Source organism: Sesamum indicum, linkage group LG8, assembly GCF_026168435.1.
Source record: "Sesamum indicum cultivar Baizhima isolate 11 linkage group LG8, ASM2616843v1, whole genome shotgun sequence".
NCBI lineage: Eukaryota > Viridiplantae > Streptophyta > Magnoliopsida > Lamiales > Pedaliaceae > Sesamum > Sesamum indicum.
In genome coordinates this window covers 1,975,349-1,996,252 of record NC_142664.1, presented here as the reverse complement: position 1 = coordinate 1,996,252, position 20,904 = coordinate 1,975,349, and the positions used below count along the sequence as shown (strand labels likewise).

General features: G+C 30.5%; 1 protein-coding gene across 1 annotated transcript; it reads right to left on the bottom strand.

The window, feature by feature from the left end:
• Positions 1 to 10,754: 10,754 nt before the first annotated feature.
• LOC105167574 (fasciclin-like arabinogalactan protein 2) lies at positions 10,755 to 12,020 on the bottom strand. Its single transcript, XM_011087348.3, is given in 4 exon segments — positions 10,755 to 11,175; positions 11,177 to 11,534; positions 11,537 to 11,757; positions 11,759 to 12,020. Coding segments are annotated over 4 exon segments (1,164 nt in total). The 5' UTR covers positions 11,923 to 12,020.
• Between the last annotated feature and the right edge of the window lie 8,884 nt (positions 12,021 to 20,904).

Here is a 20,904-nt window from a genome sequence, read left to right as displayed (position 1 = left end):
CTGCCTTGTCCTCTCCACAGAAGCCGTTGGCCGGAAATGGCGTGGCCAAGTAGGCCAATATGGGTTTTTCTTCTTTGCAGCAGGGTTCCTTTCAATTCCCTTGATTGCTTATCCAACCAGAACTTGCTGGAGAAACTTGTACAAGATTATCTCATTTATCCCTCTTGTTTACTCAATCTTTATACTTCTACCCTTTGTATCAGAGTCCCCAAGGTGGCTTCTTCGCAGAGGTCGAAGTGAGGAAGCTCTTGAAGTGTTGAAAAGATATGCAAAAATCAATGGGAAGGAATTGCCTCTAAATATCTCTCTCCTAGAACCATCTGGCAATGAGAAAAACTTGGCTGCAGGTGAAGGAGAAAATAACACCTCCACCATTGAGAAACTGTGGAATACTAGATGGGCTGCGAAGAGGATGTCCATGGTCATGCTCACAGGTTTTGGGATTGGTTTCGTGTATTATGGGGTTCAACTCAATGTTGAGAACCTCAACTTCAACCTCTATTTCGCCGTTGCCATAAATGCAATGATGGAGATTCCAGCCGTTTTCATAGGCAGCGTGCTGTTGATGAAATTTTATTAAACCACCTGGAATGCATATGATATATCTTCCATATTCTGATGATATCAGACCTGTTGAAGAGGTAAGAGTAACTTTTTAACTTCACTAATTTCTTAACTGAAGAATTTAGAATTAAAAACAATATGGTGGATCTACAGCTTCACACTGATACAAATCCCATGGCACCTCGAGCAACTGAAGACCAAATAAAGAGCGCCTCTTTGTTAGTGAAGCGTGTTGATCTAAAAAACTTTTCAGTTTGCCAATTTGCGAAGCCTGGTATGTTCCATATTCTAAAGGAATCGCTCTGTGGATTTTCTTACAGTAAATATCATAACAGTAGTAGATGGATAACAAGTATTTGGAATGGTGCTAACTTCAACGTTAATTTGGTGATGTAGGAGACCTGCTTTCTGAAAAGAATGCATCAATTAGAATTTAAGAATGCTATTTCTCTTGGAGGACCTTGATACAAGCATCCAAGGAACATATTGAATCATGAGATGAAAATTATGGCAAATATAAGAAATGGTTGGTGAAATCTTTTCATAATTATTGATGGCTACTGTTTTTCCATCAATAATTGCTGCCATTGCATGTGGTGCTTTGTATCATTGCAGAAACTTTTCAGTCAATTTCTGTATACTCTGTACTCTTCTGAAACATTTGTCGGCTATTTACTTTTTCTGCACTTAGTCACTTGGAGATATAATGCAAGAAATTACTATTTACCCGTGAATTGTACTCTCCTCTCTCTATATAATGTGTTACAACTCTTTATGCAATTTGCACTTTCATTCTATCTGTTGAGCTTATTCTGTCGAAGTAAAGTATTGCATTGCAATTGTTGACACATTATTGGTCGAGTACTCTCATCCATCTAACATTTGGCTTTACCATTTTCTTGTTATTAAGGTATGTATCTTAATTTTCGCTCACTAATCTTGATCTTAAATGTTATATTCTTCAAAATTTTAAGATAAAAATGCTTAATTTGGTTTTGCTTCTTGTTGACCTTGGCATGATGAATTACTTCGACTTGTTTGTCATTGTCCTCTGTTTGGCTGGTTAATTTCTTGATGGCCTTCAATATATTGTATTTCTCTTTCTTAAAAAAAAGGTTTTTTTAATTCTGTTGAAAAAAATGTATGTTAAGTGCTTTTTTATGTGCTTATATATATATATGCATATAAGAAGTTGAAGTTTGATTAGGATATTTTGTTGTTTTAATAATGGTGTTCTAAGTTCTAGTTTGCGAGTTGCACAACTTTTTTAATGGATTGATTACTTGCTTTGTTTGTAATTTATAGTTTTTATTATCAAATCACATTTGTTATTATATATTTTATTGTATTTAATATATACATAGTATGGGTACAAAAATAACATATAATTTAATTATTCTTTGCTTTCTGCAAAGACAAAGGTGAATTAGAGTTGTAGTTATAAGATTGTGAACATGAAGGTGACTTGTACATTAGAGTGTAAGATTGATTTTACACCCCCCTAAAATCATTGTAAAGAATGCTTTTGAAAGAACAATTGAAGGAATAACCAATTATTTTTTATCCACTTGATCTTTAGTGTGGTTTTATTAATACCAGAATATTTTTTTAATTTCTTTAATATTTAATTTTTATGAACATGATTGTGTGCGTCATTTATCATTCAATGACTTAAGGGTTTCATTGTCATACTTTAATTAGACAATACGCCGTATTAATCCAAAATATATTTTTCAAACCATTGGAATCTGTAGTTATAAATTATATTTAGTTAATATTGGATTATGTGGATCTTCAAATTATAAAAAATTGAAGGATGCATTAGAGAGTTGATATACATGTTAGATGTATAATATTTTCTTTGGTGATGTTTGTATTTTTTATTTTTAAATGCAAATACATTTTATTTTAACCACTTAATATTTTGTACATAATATTTTCTACATCATTGGAATAATTAAAAAATTTTAAAAAAAATACAAAATAATAGAAAAATTCTATGCGATTAATTCATATATTACATTATTTGAATAATATATTTAAATTTATCACCTCGAACAGAACGTCTAACAAAAAATATTGTTAATCCATTACTAGAGTGCATTTAATTATTTATAAAAGTGTATCTACATAAATTATTCTTTTTACATTTCCATACATATATAATTAGAAAATAAAATTTATTTTAATCCATTCACAACTAAATAAATTAAATATATTTTTATACATATATATATATAAATATATACAAAAGAGACATGATTTGACAATGAACAGTACTTTTTGTCTCCCACTACCCAACATCAAACATACCATACTTATTTTATATTATCTCCAAAAACAAATCCAAACATACACACTATCTCTAACTTATTTTTATTTATCTTTGTTTTTCTCTCTCTATCTCCACAAAATACCCTAAAACAAGTTAAAAACAAAACCAAACATTATGTATATATTTTTATTTTTACATATTTCTTATTTACTATCTCTATCTATAATTTTGTATTTAATTAATATTGTTTTAGCTATTTATTTTGAATTATTATATTTTTCAAATGAGATACTAAAAGTAGTTCAATTACAACAAGCTCGTCTGATATTTGACATAATTATGAATACCCCTTATTGTTTGAAAAATTATTAATATCTCTCTGATGTTTGATAAATTTACGTAATTCTTGGATGGAGGTTTAAGTTTCTCAACTTTGCTCTTATTGTATTTGTTTAAAAAAAATAAAAAATTACTAAAAAAGTTGGACGAGGTAAATGAAATTTTTTGAGAAATTATAAAAAAATATTTAATTAGTCCATAAGATTTTTTAGAAAAGTAAAATTAAATTATAGTTTTCATGGGCATTTTGTCCGTTTACGGATTGGGCTAGCTGTTAGATTGCCGTTAAAATCAATAGAGTATTTGTATTTTTCAAATAATAAAAAGGTATTCATAATTACACTAAACCTCAAGAAAAATTGCTGTAGTTTGCCCATGAATATATCTCCTAAACAATATAATAAATTTGTAAAATATTATGAAACTAAGGAATTTTAATAAAATCATGAGTTTAATCCATCAAATATCAAATAATTTAACGTAATAATGTAAGTCCGTAACATATCAGACATAAGAAATTATAAAAGTTAAAAAATAAAATAAATTAATATATAAACCATTCCAATATTCGTAATTTATGTTCGATTTGATATTAATCAATTAAATTCTTTCATATTTATATAACTTTTTTCCTTTTTTTTTTAAATAAAATAATCTCTTATTGACATATAAGTTATTAACAATAACAATCATACAAAATGAAATAAATACCTATATATGCTTATTGTAGAAAAAAGGAATAAATTAAAGCAAGAATATATATATATATATATATAATTTTAATATTATAATTTTTTGGACTTTAATATATTGTAAAAATTAATTATATATAATTAAATTATACAAAATTTAACTATCCAGGATCGCGACTTGGCCATTTTACTGTAAAAAAAATTATTTTTTAGTAAAATCACGACTCGACATATTAATATTATAGTATTTTAATAAATTATATTAATATATATATTTTTTTACTAATAAAAAAATAAATAACTCTAAAAAAGTTGGCAATAAGCTGCAGCAGCAGCTTTTGACTTATTGATATTGATTTCTAACCATAAGCATGGCTTATGACTAAGCACTTATTATTCTCTCGTGCTTCACCACGTCAGCTATAAGCTGCTCTAATTCATGCCTTTATTTACATATTTATTAGCCGTCGTGACACGTGATTTTATATGCTTATAATAAATAATTTTTCATATTTTATAATACATTAAAATAAAAAATATTATATATCATATTAAAAAATAAATAAATAAACTAATTTAGAAATATTAACGACATAATAAAAAAAATTTGCATCACGGTATCAAGAATCGTCGTTTGTAAATGAAAAATTCTTTTCTTTTTTATATTAGTGTATATATATAATCCACGCTTCCGTTACGACTTATGTGAAGTTTGATATTTACCAATATACTCAAACGGGTATTTTTTAAACTTACAATTTGTTACGGTATTCAAAAGTTATGACTAATGGTAATAGCACATCTCATAATCCGCAAACCATGAAAATGTCATGTTCCGGTTAAAACTTCACAACGAGATTAATTATTGACGTTAATGAGGTTGTCTCAATCGTAAGGTCGAGGTATGAACAACTCTCAATCGGCTAAAAGTCTTGAATTCGAGTTTCTAATATACAAATATTAGTTTATTTATACAGTAGCTTGCAATTTATTGTTTTTATCTGATGTATAATTTGTATAATTTATTCAATCTTTTGCTATGTTCTTAAAATTATTAATGTATTTGATAAAATTCAGTATCTTAATATTATTTTATGCTGATATTTAATATAATTCATACCGTTTGATGTTTTCAAGTCCAAACTATATATATATATATATATATATATATAAACCCTTCTTGAGAGGTGTTATTGTAATATTTTTTAGGGGTGTTCGTATACGTTTTGTATTTGAATGAATAGGGATGTAGTTGTAATCACAACTATAACCTCATAAAGTGTAGATATAATTTTGCAAAAGATCAGGGACGTTTTTTGTATTTTGGTTTAACATCAAGGGGTGTTAATATAATTTATTCTTTTCGTATTTGTTATTTTTCATCTATAAATAATTTATCATTACTTATTTGAAAAAATAAAATAATTATAGATATGGTAGTTGGAGCTTATTGTATTTGAATTTAATTTTTATTTTATGAAAAGAAAATCTTATGAGAAGTGCAAAAATATGACGTGGCGGATAATAAATAAAAAACAATAATAATTTGCATAAAAAAAATGCTATTTTAGTATGATCAGTTCATAGAAAATTAATTTTGTATTATTTATTTCTGAGCAAAAATGGGTTCAACAAATTTATAGAAAATTTAATTATAATAATTTTTTAAGGAAATTATTTTATTTAATTGTGATTAATTAGCAGCCTCAAGGCCTAAATTTGGGCCAAGTTGGATTATTCCCATTGAGGTTGGCCTTTTCATATTGGGCCAAGCCGAATACAATCATATATTTTTTGGATAACTACGCAATGCTCTTTTGAAATTTGATATAATTATACATAAATTCTCTATAATTTGAAAAATTATATTTAGCACATTTAATATTTATTTTCGTTTAATAAATAAATCTCTCCGTCAGTCAAAATTCACTGAATTTACTGATATTAACAAAAAGAGTAATAATTTATATTTATCTCAATTGACTTATTGTAGGTTGAAAGAATCTTTTTGTGATCAAATTACCCACATACGTATTTATGTATTAATGCATGTGAGGAGGTATATCTTTCCTGTTATAAGGGTAGTTTAATGCGAGAAAAATTGTATGACCTGCAATAAGTCAGTATAAGTCAATAGAGATTTATTCAGTTTTTTTTTTTTTTTTTTTTGTTAATATCAACAAATTCAGTGAATTTTGACTAATGGAGGGACTTATTTTGTTAGACGAAAGCAAATTTTTTCAAGGGTGTCATAAAAAATATAACAAAAATACGCGTCTCCGACTAAGGGAGAGTGTTTGACACGCATGTATTGTGCCAATGAGCTTTAATTTGTTGCCTTTTTAAGGTTACTTTATATGTACAAATGTCTATTTTGTTCCCTTTTCTCATTAAAACATTATTTAACTTAAATATATTTTTTAATAAATTATATTTATTTATAAAATATCAAACTACCTAAAAAGTATATAAATGTTTTAAAAATTAAACTTTTAAATTGAAAAATCACAATACTAAAATTTAATTTTTTAAATTTATATAAATATAAATATAAATATAAATAAATTATATACTATTAATTAAATTAAATTATTATTTAGTTTAGATATATTTCAAAAAATTATATTTATTCAAAGAATATATTAATTAAACATCGAAATACAAAAATATATCAAATTTTTAGATTATATATATAATATTATAATAGTTAAATTAAAATGATTATTAATGTATTTTAATATATTTTTATTATTTTTACATTTTGAAAAAACTACATCAATGTCTCTAAGTTTTTTAAATAAACTTAAAATAATATTTTTTCTCCTTTTGATTTTTTTTGGACTCATTGCCGGCCAGCACCGATGCTATCTAACGAAGGTCAATGAATTTGGGCGATGGTCGTCGCCTAGATAAGTGGGCAACGAAGGCAACGTTGCATCGCCCCTTTTTACGGGTCCCCCCTTTTGTATTGGCGACGACGATGTTCTATCATCCTGTGTATAATATATATGTATAGTGTATATATATATAAATAAAAACAAAATAATTTTAGGTTACTTGAAATATAGACTATTTATTTTTAAACAGTTGAAGTTCAAGAACTATTATAAAAAGTGTGTACCAAGTAATTTAATAAAAATTTTAACATTGTCAACTCCAACTAACACAAGAAGAGAGAATGCATAGTTTTTCAAAACACAAAGCATTTTTTGCTTTTTTTTTTTTTTTTGAACACATGGGGGCTTTTAGTTTAATTTTTAAAATATGTGGGGGGTTTTATGCAATTTATTAAAAATACAAAATTATATTTTTTTCCAGAAGAACTGCAAAATTACATTTGCAACCCCTTGGAGAGTTTTTCATTTACAACCTTCCCCTTTTATTAGTGTTTGGACGAAAAATACATAATCAAAAAATTACAAAATTTTTTAATTTTATCTTTCATTCGACATTCCTCTAGTAATACTTTTATAGTTGTATGCCTATGCATCGATTTCACGGACTTGAACAAGGCGTACTCGAAAGATCATTTCCCTCTTCCACAAATTAACATGTTGGTTGACTCCACATCTGGACGTGAAATGTTGAGTTTCTTAGATGTGTACCAAGGCTGTACTAATTATATAAACAATCAATATATGAAATCCACATATATAAATATAAAGCCAGGTTCACGACTACTTCCAAGAAACCAATATATATATATATATATATATAATATACAATACTACACATATAGCTATATATATAAATCCAATTATCTATACTTACCTGAAATCCCAAAATGCTTCGATTTCACGAGGGACTGCTCAACCTTCTACTTTGTCGTCACGTCCTATAATAGAATATTATACGTATAATCAATATATATATAGAATATCATAAACTCTAAATAAAATATTATATAATGTTCGTACATTTTCCACCAATCTTTTAATATTTTATTTATATTAAAGTCCAAACCCCTGTTCCATTTTATTTTAGATAACTACACTTAATTTATCAACTAATTCACGAGAATTTATTTAATCAAACCCCTTTTATATTTATAACTATTGTTTTTAATAACATCCATAAATTATATTACCATTGAAACCTCATTTTTCCTATTTAATAACATAATATTTCTTAAATATAACTTTTCGAGACATTTCTAGAAATTTTCTACCAATTTATCGTTGTTATATAATTTAATTAAGCAACAATACATAGAATTACATATTTGGTTAATCAATCTGATGGAATTGTGTAAATTAGCTATAGTAATAATTAAATCTAACAAATCTAATAATTTAATTAACCAACTATATCATTTTTTTTATCAAATGTGATATTTAATTCGACACTAATTTAAATAGTCAAAATCATAAAATACTCTGATTAAATAGCACATTGCTCAATATAAATTATATTTAGTAAAGAGACTAATTAAATAATATAATTATACTAATTACTAATAATTTTAACTTAACAAATTCTTACCTGTTTCGAAGCTGCAACGAAGTTAAGATTGTCGGAATTGAAAATTGAGTTTCCTTTACTTTTGTCCATGAAATTACTATATTTATAGTGAGAGTGAGTGAGGCGGTAGCTTGGGTGGGGCGTGCACCCACGTGGTCTTGCGCCACCAATTTCTCATTTCATTCTTTCTCTCTTTTTTTTATTTTTTTATTTTTTTTATTATATATATATATTTTATACTTTTAATAATTATCATTACGTCCTTCTTAATTTTCTAATTAGTATAATTTACTTTCAAGTATTATAACGAACTCCAATTTAATCTGTTCAAGTTTTATCCCAAATTCAATCTATAATTTATTCATTAATTAAATTTAAATTTTTAATAATTACCAATTAGTCTCTCAATTACGTGAAAAATTCTACGGACGTCACATGACTACTAACTGTCACACATGTACTCAGGGACGTTCTCTTTCCTTTCTCCTCTTTTTCTTTATCATCCTAGAGATAGCCACATTGAGGACAATGTGGATCTATGTGGGGGGGGGGGGGGTTTCAATTGCTTTGCCTAGGACTTGATTCTTTGTGGATTGATGGTTGGAGTATTGCTCTTCGAAGTATCGATTTTCTGTTTATCGGTGGTTGCTTTTCTCCTCTATGTTTGTTTGGTAATTGTGTGAGAACCCACTTTTGTAGAATTTGTCTTTGTATTCGCTTCATGATCAAAGATTTAGGATGTTCAAGCAATGATTTGGTGATGTGTGATAAGAATGTGCATCTAATGATTTTAGATAACTTACGGCTAAGAACTTGTTCTTGAAAAATGGTGATTTGACTTGAAAATTGTACATGAAAAAATAGTGAATATAACCTACCTTGAGATGAATTTTGAGCCCATACACTCATTAAATACTACATTTCTTTCTTCTCTCGAGAGATGATAAATGCTTTACAATTGATCTTCCTAGAACTTGGTTTGTACCATGTCGAGGCCACGTCACTATGCATGCACGTGAAAATAATAAATAGGATAAAAAACCTTTTAGCTTAAAAAGATCACCCACATACACTTTTTCTTAGTAAGTCCATTTAACCCTTATAAGCCTTATCACGCAGTCAATTATGAATTATCTCTACCATCTTTTTATTACCCTGCTTGGTCCTTCCAAGGACTAGGAGAGCATCAATGAAATAAAAATGTACATTAAGTACGGGTTTTGACATAAAGTGTGGGGATATTTTATTTATTGTGATCATATTGTGTGATAAGGAAGTTTATGAGCTGATATATCATAAAGTGTTCTTGTTCTATGCTTTATTGCAAGATAGACAAAGAAAGAGAGAGAAACATGGCCCAAATTGAAAGAGGAAGAAAGAGGCCACAATCAATATTTTGACAGATTGTGATAACCAGTTAAGCGTGCCCATGCCTAAACCTGACAGAAAGCAACAAGAAAAGGAAGATCTAAAATATGATTTTTGGAAGGTTTTGTGGCTGATCGGAGATCTATAGCTGATTGGAAACTCTCCTTATTGAAGGAACTCTTTAAGATAATAGTTTCAATTCTTTAGGTCTTTTAGTTTTTATTAGGAATATACCTTTTTTAGTTCTAATAGGAATAGGTAACTAGTTAGTATAAATAAGTTATGTAATTCACTATATGATCATCTTTGATCTTTGAATCTTTTATTTTTCTGTATTTTTTAATAATACTTTCTCTTCTCCTTTTATGCTTTCTTCCATTATCATGTAACATCTATTTCTAGTTAAAGATATGGTGAATGCTTGATTCCAATAATCTGATTTATGAATGATAGATGCCGTTTTCATCGTCAAGAATATTTGCCTAGCCAATTGAACTTACAATTCCGTAATTATTTGCTTAGTTTAATAATTAGTAGTAACACAACAAAATTTGTCATGTCGTAATGGTTGATTATGTTGTAGGGAATGCACAATTTAACTTAAATAAATTCTCGTAGGAATTTATTGGTTAGAATTGAACATTTATAGTTCTTAATGCTGTTGATCAATTAAATCTTGAGCACGTTTTCAATATTATTTACTAATTAGAGAATTAGTTAACAAAATAATGTGAGTTTGTTAGGCTGTACAAATGACCATAATCAAATTATTTATTATGAATGATTGTTACCTTTACATGTATGATCAATCATTGAATTATGGTCCTATCTTTAGTTAGAATTCATTCTTCTCATATTTATTTCTTTTCTTTATTTTATTTTCTAAATTTAAATTTTAAACAAAAACCCCCCTTTTTTATTTTTTATTTTCATTTAAAAAAATTAACTTAAAATTAATCCCTGTGTATTCCATCCTATTCGCTACTTTAACAAATTTTAGTAAAATAATATTTTTTATGAATTTGACACTCATGAATGAATAATTTTATTTTTTTTCAAAAAGCGCACACCAATTCTCCCAAAATCAAACTGAAGCTCAGCGTCAATATCCCGCCACAACCCACAAGTCTCATGCCGTCGTTGCTCGAATTCTCATCAGCCGGAACCTCATCGCCGGCGGGACCCGGAGCATCCGCCTCGTCTTGGGCCCTCGACTTTGCTGACTTCGTCCCCGGGGCCGACGGCGCCACCTTGAACAGCTCTCTGGGAAGCAAGACCTTGTCGATCTTGTAAACTGCGAGGGGGTCTTCGTCGACCAGAGTTCCTCTGATCGTCGCCGTAACGACTTTGGTCTCGATCTTCACGTCCTCGCCGTCGTTCTGCACCGTGAAATCGAATTTGTTGGCTCCCTTGGTGGCCAAAGTGTTCATCAATCCGTTGCTGGATCTAAGCATTCCCAAGGAATTGTACACCGGCACCGTGGTATAGCAGCAGTGAAGTTTTTCCCTCAGCTGTGAGGTTTTTGTACCTGGGCATGAAGGATGCGATGGTGTCGTCAGACGGGCAGAAGATCGTGAGGCCCCCTTCGACGCTTTGAGTGAAGGTTTTATCTGTGCCTTGCGCGGTTATCAGGTCCGAGAAGGTCTTGCAGCCTTGCTTTGCCATTAGAGAAGTTAAGTTAAGGTCGATTAGGACTGCGGTGGGGGCCTCGGCCTCCGGCGAGGAGAGAATGTGGCTGATTTGAATGACGGAGATGTTGTAGGGCAATTCTTCAATGGATTTGACGTAGGTGGCCATGGGTTGGTCGGAGTCGCTGTCGACAGGGGAGAACCCGACTTTCCCCCCTTCATGTCGGTGATATTGACGTATCCGGAGGTTCCTGCGGCCTCGCCGGTGGCCTGGAAGAGGGAGGAGGTGGTGGTGGAGCCCTTGGTGATCTGGTGGAGCTTCTTGGAGCCGAAGTAATCAGCGAAGATGTGGAGGGAGAGGATGTTCTTGATGGTGTAGAGGGAGAAGTGCTTGGATAGGAGGTTGTTCATGGCGGCATTGTCAACGACGCATGGTGCGGTGGCGGTTGATCTCGGCGGCGAGATGGGTGGTGGTGAGATAGTGGTTGAATGTGGAGAAGTCAGGATGCTGAGCTAGGATGCGGGTGATATTGTGGGCATAGGTGGTGGTGGAGAGGAGGAGGAGGAAGCTGAGAATAGAGATTGGGAGCTTCATGGTGGCCGGAGTTGCAGTGGAGTGTTGAAGGATTGATGACTGGTTGCTGCACTTCTGAAGCTATATATTATGTAGCATATGTTCTTCCATACTGTAATTTGAACCCAATTTTCTATTTCCAGTTTTATTATATTATATTATTTTATTTTATTTAAGGAATTATTATATAGATTTTACGTGATTTGAAAAATTATATTTAATATTTATAGAATTTGCTTTCGTCTAACAAACAAATCCCCCGTCAGTCAAAATTTATGAAATTAATTGATATTAAAAAAATAAAGGAAAATCGATATTTATCTTTATCATCAATTGATTTATTACTAACTTATTACATGTCAAACAAATCTTACTAGATCAAATTATCCCTATAAAGGTAAAAATATATCTGTTCATATACACTAAAGTATGAAAATATATATAGAGGGTAGTTTGGTCATAAAAAAATATTTGACCTACAAAAAATCAATAATAAATCAATTAGGGGTAAATATATTTTTTTATTTATCTTTTTGCTATTATAAGTAAACTCGGTGACTTTTGACTAATGCAGAGACTTATATGTTAGATGGAAGCACCTCAAGGATATTAGATATAATTTTTCAAATCACAGGAGACTACGTGTAATTATATCATACCTTAGAGAAGGACCATATAATTATATCTTTATTTAATATATATATATATATATATTTAAAATAAAATAGATGATATAATTTTTATATATGTGACAAATTTGTACTATTATTACTTGTTGAGTAAGACACATTTTTGATAAGTTACCACATGCTGGTAAAATTTTAACCTATATTGGGTTTGATCGAATCTAAACTAATTATATAAGAGGTGTAATACATTTATTGTATGATTGATATATAGTTTAAAATATTGATTAATCACATGACAAGTGAATCATACTTGATCTATAATTGGTTTGATTTATCCAAACTTAATTTGTGTAAAAATATTTCCTACATATTAAAACAATAAGTTCCAGAATTAGTAACATATAATGATTTCAGTATTGACAATAATTTTACTAACTATGAACTAAAACCGCGATAAATAATTAGACTCTGAATATGGGTTTGGTGGTATCAAAATTCAATTAGATATTGAATATTATATTTGTTATGTAATTAATATATATTTTAAGAGAGCGATTAATATTTAATGCGTACGATAATTCTTGTAATGATTGTGTTTGATTAAATCTGATTTGGATTAAAAAAAAATATATATTCATCTTTATGAGTGTTAAGGTTAGATTAAATAATTCCCACTATTTCTTGTTTCTTTTTTATAAATATGTGCTTTTACTAAACTACCCAAGTATGTATACTTATTTTTCTATCATTTTTAAAGTTAATATTCTATTAATAATTCTTTATTCACGCATATTTTCATTATCTTCTTTTTCTTTTATTTAGTTAAATAAATTTAATAAAAAATTAAATTATGCACAAGCATCAAGTATGCGTCTATCACTATAACGTTTAAATATTATCGGGTATAGGTTTGAGAAGGATTTCGAAAATCCGAAGCCCTCCTCAGGCTTAATCAGGTCTGGATCAAATCTATCCTTCGACCCAAATTTCAATAATTATCTGTAATGCATCGACACTTAACAAATCATTCAGTTGTTGTGTCAAACACGTATCAATTACCAATATGATGCCGACACATGGTGGATATTTGCATGTTTTTTTTTTTAAAAAAAAATAATTCACAATAGTCAGACATGTTTAGCATGTCCGGTACATATAAGGACACAACTAAGTTTTTCTTAGAATTTTAAAAAGTATGGTGGCTAAGAAAAAAAACCACTCAATTTTATCTCTATGTTTTTAAAATGAAGCAATTTATCGCCTTATAAGAGGATAAATTATTTTTTTTTCTCCTTATAAAGAAGTAATTTACTTATTTACAATATTACAGAGAATAATTGTTTTTGGGAATGTGAGTGTGAACAAGAAGACAATAGTCAATATATTAGCACAAATTGAGTACAACTCAATGTGGTGGGGTGGGGGGGGGGGGGGATGGGGGTGGAGAAATCATCTTATTAGTTGTCATGTATATAAATAATATATGGGTTGGGCCCATAATTATAAAGTTAGATATTATTTTATTTTAATAGTAGTTGTAGATTAGATATAATTATATGATATCGATGATTAGTGTATGATTATTATAGTTATTGGTTGTCGTTAGATGTAAATATTTTATATTGATGATTGTAATCGATTTACTCAAAAAATAAAAGAAGGGAAAACTGTTTGTTTAGTCCTTTAAATTTACTTGCTATTAATTTTAGTCCTTTAAGTTAACACATTTTAGTTTTAGTCCTGTGACTTTAAGAAATGTGTAATTTTAGTCATGTGACCCAATTTCGAACAAATTTACCCCTGCACAGTTTTTTAAAGAGCAAATTTAGTTAATCTCCATTCATTTTGCATCTCAGGACTAATGCTCACAAAAAAGATATGAATTTATGGAGATTTAACTTTATTTTAAAAACATGTTGGGCCTTCAAGAGCATTAGGATGAGCTATTAAACTTTATCATCAAAAAAGTAAAATAGTCCTAAATTAGGGTAAAGGACCGAATCTACACAAAATTGATAGAAAAATGACTAAATCTAATACTTTCAAAGTTAAAGGACTAAAGAAATTCGGATCAAAGTTATTGGACGAAAATTTTCTTTTTCCCAATAAAAGAAGAATGCAATTTGCCCCCTTTTGATATGAAAAATGAGCAAAAAAAACTTTTGTGAAAAATAAAATAGTAAATTACTCCATGTATTTTCCGAAATACAGGAAGATTTTTTTTACAGGAATTTATTTGCTCGTTTTACATATCATTGGGGAATAAACCCCAAAATATTTGCTCATTTTTTATATATTTTATTCTTATTTATAATATATTGTAAAGTATAAAAAATTATGTAATATATGCACCAAAAACGGCACGACAAGATGACTAATATAAAAAATAAAGACCTTTTCCACAGAAAATTCTAGCCCGGACCTGATTCAGCCAAAATTTGAATCACTCATATGACAAGTACAATACACTTATCGTATGATTAGTGTACAATTCAAGAAAAGTTATTAATTACATAACAAATTTGATTGATTCGACCAAACCTAATCGGAACAAAAAATTTCCGCTTTTTCCACTTACAAACAGCTTCCATTACACCAATTTTTTGGGTGTGGGCCAAAGGGTCAAATATCTTAATCAATTAAATTGTATATGTGTATGTATCTATTTGTCTTTGTGTATCCTCTTTACCTAACAAATATCAAGAATGATTGTTCTTTTTTTTTTTTCAATTTTTTGAAACAATAATGATAAGGTAGTGATTGAATCATGAGAAGGAAGTTTTCAATTAAGAAACCATCTCTTGATTAGTAGTACCAAACTTACATTATCAATCCTAATAAATTCACAATTAAATAATTTAATTTGTGATTTTATTTTTCTATTAAGTATTTTTGTTTTTCCAGATTACGATCTGTTCAACTACCACATTAATTATCTTTAATTCTTATTTGATTTTATCTTTATTAAAAAAAATCTAGTTTCCACCTTTGTGGAAACATGTTTTTTTTTATTCTTTTATTTCATGTAAATTAGGATAAATTATATTTTATTATTCCAACTATAATTATTTTTATATTTTGACATGCAACCTTTTTTTTTTAGGTCAATTGAATATTTTAATTTTGTTAAATTTGTACTTTGCAATATATGATCGTTTTTCAGTCGATTTTTCGATTGGAAAAAACATCACATACATTGCAAATGTGATATTCTACGCATATATTACCCTTTATTAATAGAGTTAAATTTATTTTGATCCCCTGTGATATGTAAAAATATCAAAAGTCCCCCAATGAAATTTTTAATATAAAAAACCACCCTATATTATGAATAAATAATCATACCGCCCCCTAATTAATTTAAGCCTATTTTATTAAAAATAATAACTAAAATGCCCCTCCTAATCAACCGATCAAACTATGCCTATTAATATTTAATATTTTAATTTATAATATATATAATTTATAACTATTAAAATATACTTATAATATATATGATTTATAACTATTACTTATAATATATATAATTAAACTTATAAAAAAATATTATTTCTAAATAATTATCATAACCACCCCCACCCAACCTCCTCCCCAGCCACCCCCACCCAACCCAACATCTTCCCCCCTCCTCTTCACACCCCCCACCCCAAATCTGGGTGATCCGCGTCACTTAAAAGTCACCTCGTCCTCGCTCTGATGGGCGATGGCATCGCCCTCAAGGGACTGGCAACGACAGTCGCCCTTGCTGCTTTTATTTTAATATGCAAATTAATTTTTAGTTAATTTAATTAAAATAATATTTTATTATATAAATAATTAAATAATTGTTATATAAAATAATATTTTATTATTAATAAACATATATAATATTCATATTAGATGTAAGGGAAGGGCAAAAATATAAGAAAAAAATACTTTCATAGTCAAAATTTGTAGTCAAAGCGCATGTGGCCCAATTTCTGAATAGAGAGATTTTTTTTAACTTTATTTTATATCACGAGAGGCGGGGGATTGATACTTTAATTTTTATAGGGGTTTTCTAAACATTTCTATCATCACATGAGGGTCCCTGAATTTTTTTCTTTATTAATATTATATGTGCAGTGCATATCATGTTTTTTCGATAGAACGATCGACTGAAAAAAGGTTATATATGGCAAAGTGTAAATTTCACAAAGTTAAAATGATAAATTAACAAAAAAAAAAATAGAAAAATATAATTTACCATTCAAATTATGTTTCTCATCTTCTAATCTCAATTATTATTAATTACTATTAAAATAAAACTAACTACACAACTTGAATTTTTAAAATCTCGCACCATATGCATCCAAATGCTAAAATGTAAAAGTTAAGAGATGAGATTTTTAAATTGAAAAGGTTAATTATTAATTAACTATACCGTTCTAATTGTGAAATTCAAACTTCTTGAAATTTATAGCATACTTCCCCATCATTTGGACATTGTTAATATTAGAATGGATACTAAATTCTAGTTTATAAAATTGATGGGCGTGGCTCAAGAATGATTGGCCCAAGAGACGTTGGGCCCATGTCAAGCCCACAAGAGGGGACTTGCCCAAAATCATTGTGTCTAGCCCAAGGAGGAGCCCGCCTTCTCAAGACTAGCCCAAGAGAGAGGTTGGACAGGCTCATCCTAAGGAAGGTCCCCCCCCCCCACCGCACAGGCTGCCCAGAAACAGATGCAGAAGCTCAAATCCAAGTGGAAGACCTAGGTCAAAGGTCCAGTATGAGGGTCTGATGCTCCTTTCCGAGCCCGACCCAGGAAGGAGCTCTCTAGAAGTTGGACTCTCCGCCCTAAGAAGACTCCTTGGAAAGTAGGAGTCCTTAAAGAGGAGTACTACACCTCCAAACACACACACTCTCAACGGCGGACAGCATGGTGGCGGGGATGGCACCGCAGCGGCGGAGGAAGCGGATGACGAGGCAGCTGTTGTTGATCACTATGATCTGTTGATCGATAGTGGGGCTGGCGACTCCATTACCACGCGGATTCGAGTAGAGTTTAACCTTGCAAAATTTTTTGCCCTTGCGAAAAGGGTGATAAATGATGGTGACCGGGAATCAAAGATGTCACTTGCTATACTAATGCAGAAGTTTGTCCTTGTGCCTATGTCGGAGAAGGCTGGTCCGGGGACAAAAATTGGGACCGAGGGGGACGCTGGTGGCGAGTTGGAGGAACAACCGGCGATGGAAGCGCCGCCTGCTTCTTGAACGCGGTCAATCACCAGTGGCCAGTTGGTGTGGAAGGGGAGAGCCAGGCCTCATAGTCCGTGCTGGAGATGGATGCGCCGACTGCCCGAGGGGCTCTCCCTAGCCCCGACTCCACACGGGTGGAGGCAATTCACCGGCGAGAATGCTCCGTCCCGACATTCTTCATGGCCGAACAACAGGGGCAACAGAGCCCGTACCCGTGCATGGATCACCTATGGGTATTTTCATTGGTAAAATTCCTCCCACTTATTATGTTATGATTGAATTCAACGATAAATTTACTGATGGCTTCATTAATTCTACGCGTAAAACTCTGTCATATGTTCCTCTAGATACACAATGTGGTGAAATTATTGTGCGTCCTTCTTGGACATGATTGATAATGGTTGTCGTCGTTGGAGGGCAACTGCTGTTGGCTATTTTCTTGGCAGGAAACCGTACTTCCATCACCTCAAGGTCTATGTGTGTTCGGTATGGCCGGTGTTTTGTGAGGTGATCGCTACATCCAATGGGCTCTATTTCTTCTGTTTTAAGACGGAAGCGACGATGGAGGAAGTTATTAGAAGTGGTCTGTGGCTATTCCAGGGCCAGCCGATTGTGCTATAGCAATGGGAACATGGAATGGCGTTATGAAAGCACAAGCATACACAGGGGCACATCTGGAGTAAGCTCAGACACCTACTAGTGGAGTTTTGGACAGATGAGGGGCTCAGTGTGGTAGCCAGTGGCATTGGTCGGTCACTATACCAGGATGCTATTATGAAGGCATGCACGAGACTGGATTTCGCTCGTGTATGTGTCATGTTAGATATATCGTCCCGCCTACCTGATCATATTGTTCTAATGATGCCAAGGAGAGAAGGTGGTGAATGACTGTGTCGTGTTGATATGGAATATGAATGGGTTCCACCCAAGTGCAATACATGTACCAGCCTGGGTCATAAAATGACGGAGTGCCCGAACTCCAAACCTCCTACTAAACCACCGATTCCGTTATATGTTCAATGCAAAAAAGAGGAACCTAGGCGCTCAAAGGTGGTTAACTCTAATGAACCACCTCAACCTCAACAGGAAGCCACTCAGCCACGGTCTTCGCCAGATAAGGATAAGTAGTTGGTCCTGTTTAACTTGTTTGATTTCCTAAGCCATGCAACCCCCATACCATGGTGATGTAATGAATATGACTCTTTAGAATGTACGTGGCCTGAATAGACGGGACCACTAACTAGCGGTTATTGATCTAGTTGCGGAATTCAGGTTATATTTTTTGGGTCTCATAGAAATATGTGTTCACACTAATAATACTACTCATGTGCCATAGATGGAACTGGTTTGTGGATAATGAGAGCTCAGGCAATCGCATTTGGATTGCTTGGGATGATGATTTCATGGATGTTTCTATTGTGGATGTGGGGGTTCAGTACGTGCACTGTCGAGTATTGTACATTTATTCCATGAGAACATTTATGTCACTATGGCCTATGGTGCTAACGACATTAACACCCGATGTGAATTATGGCATGCGCTGCATATGGACTAAAACTACCTTTCAAAACTTGCATAGGGGTAAAATTGTCCGAAAATCTGCCAGAGGACTAAAAGTAAGCAATTTCATAAGTTACTGGACCTAAAAAAAATGGACATAGTTATCGAACTAAAATTAAAATTAGGCATACTTAGCGGACTAAAATAATACTTTTCCCTATATATTTACACGTTAAATGTATTTGGTTCGGATGAAAAGTGGTAGTAAAAAATCGAATACATAAGAGATAATTTGAAGTAAATCCCGATGTATATGAAACCACTCTAAAGTAAAAATATTATTTTTATTTTTATTTGCTCTATTACCCATATATATTTATATAATTTCTCTCCGATACTTTTCTCATTTTTGCTGATAAAATTGTACATAATTGTCAAAGAAAAAATAACAAAATCGCTAGAAAACTACTATATCCAAGTCAACAATCAGATAAACAATTTTGTTAGTAATTTTTATTTATTTAAATTAAATAGTTTAGAATAAATGAACAATACACATTTTTATGAATATTTTTACTTTCCTAATTTTCTTACTTGAACCAAACCAATCCTTAATTTTCATACTATTGAAATTCAATGTCCAGACCCATCAATTACTTAGATATTGATTGATGCTATCTACAACAAATATTATACTTATCAGACCCTCTTTTGTTAAGATTTAGACAAAAAATGCTGACATTAGCAAGAAAAATTTCATAACTTTTTAATTTTGCCCTTATTTAATATTTTCATGTAATAATTTTATACTTATGAAGAAAAAAGTGTAATGATATAAACCTGACTTCATATAAATATTATATTACATTTCATCCTTTATTAATATAAATGGAAACGTTAATTGAGGAACAAAATTAAAAATCATCTGTATTTTTCTTTGCTTACACTAGAATTTTTCATCCAAACTCTAATAAAAGGAGGTCATGTGTAAATCGAGAATTCTCGAAGGAGGTGAAAGTATTAATTATTTTTTTTTTAAAAAGTGTAATTTTTAATATTTTTAAATGGAATTTAATTGTAATCAACCCTTCATAAAAATTGTAAAAATATCAAAAAGTCAACATGAAATCACATCAATAGGTGGAACTTCATTCTTATTTTTTTTAATTTAGTTTAAATTAATTCCTCTAATGAGTGATTTTCTCATATTATTCTAATAATAAAATTTTTCTTTTCACAAGAAAATCACTTTAATCCCTCATCTTTTATATGCAAACTGTAATTTGGTCCCTCCCTCATAAATTTAAATAAATATAATTATTTTAGTTGAAAAAAATTATAATTAAACAATTATTTAGATAATAACTTGATCAATGACATATATAAATATAATTATTGTAAATTTAATAAGCTTCTTGAATTTTTCAAATAAAAGAGCACTTGAATATAAGTTCGAGAAAAAAATAATTTAAATAAAAAATATAGCAAAAAAATTTAAACTAAAAATCTTCACAAATTAGAATATAAAGAAAAAAAAAAGCAATATGGCAATTAAAATGTTGAAGAGTGGGACATAACACCCCGTATAGTACAACGCCTACTCGGATTAAACCGCACATTAAAATATAATTGTATAGAACTGTAGATGGACCTA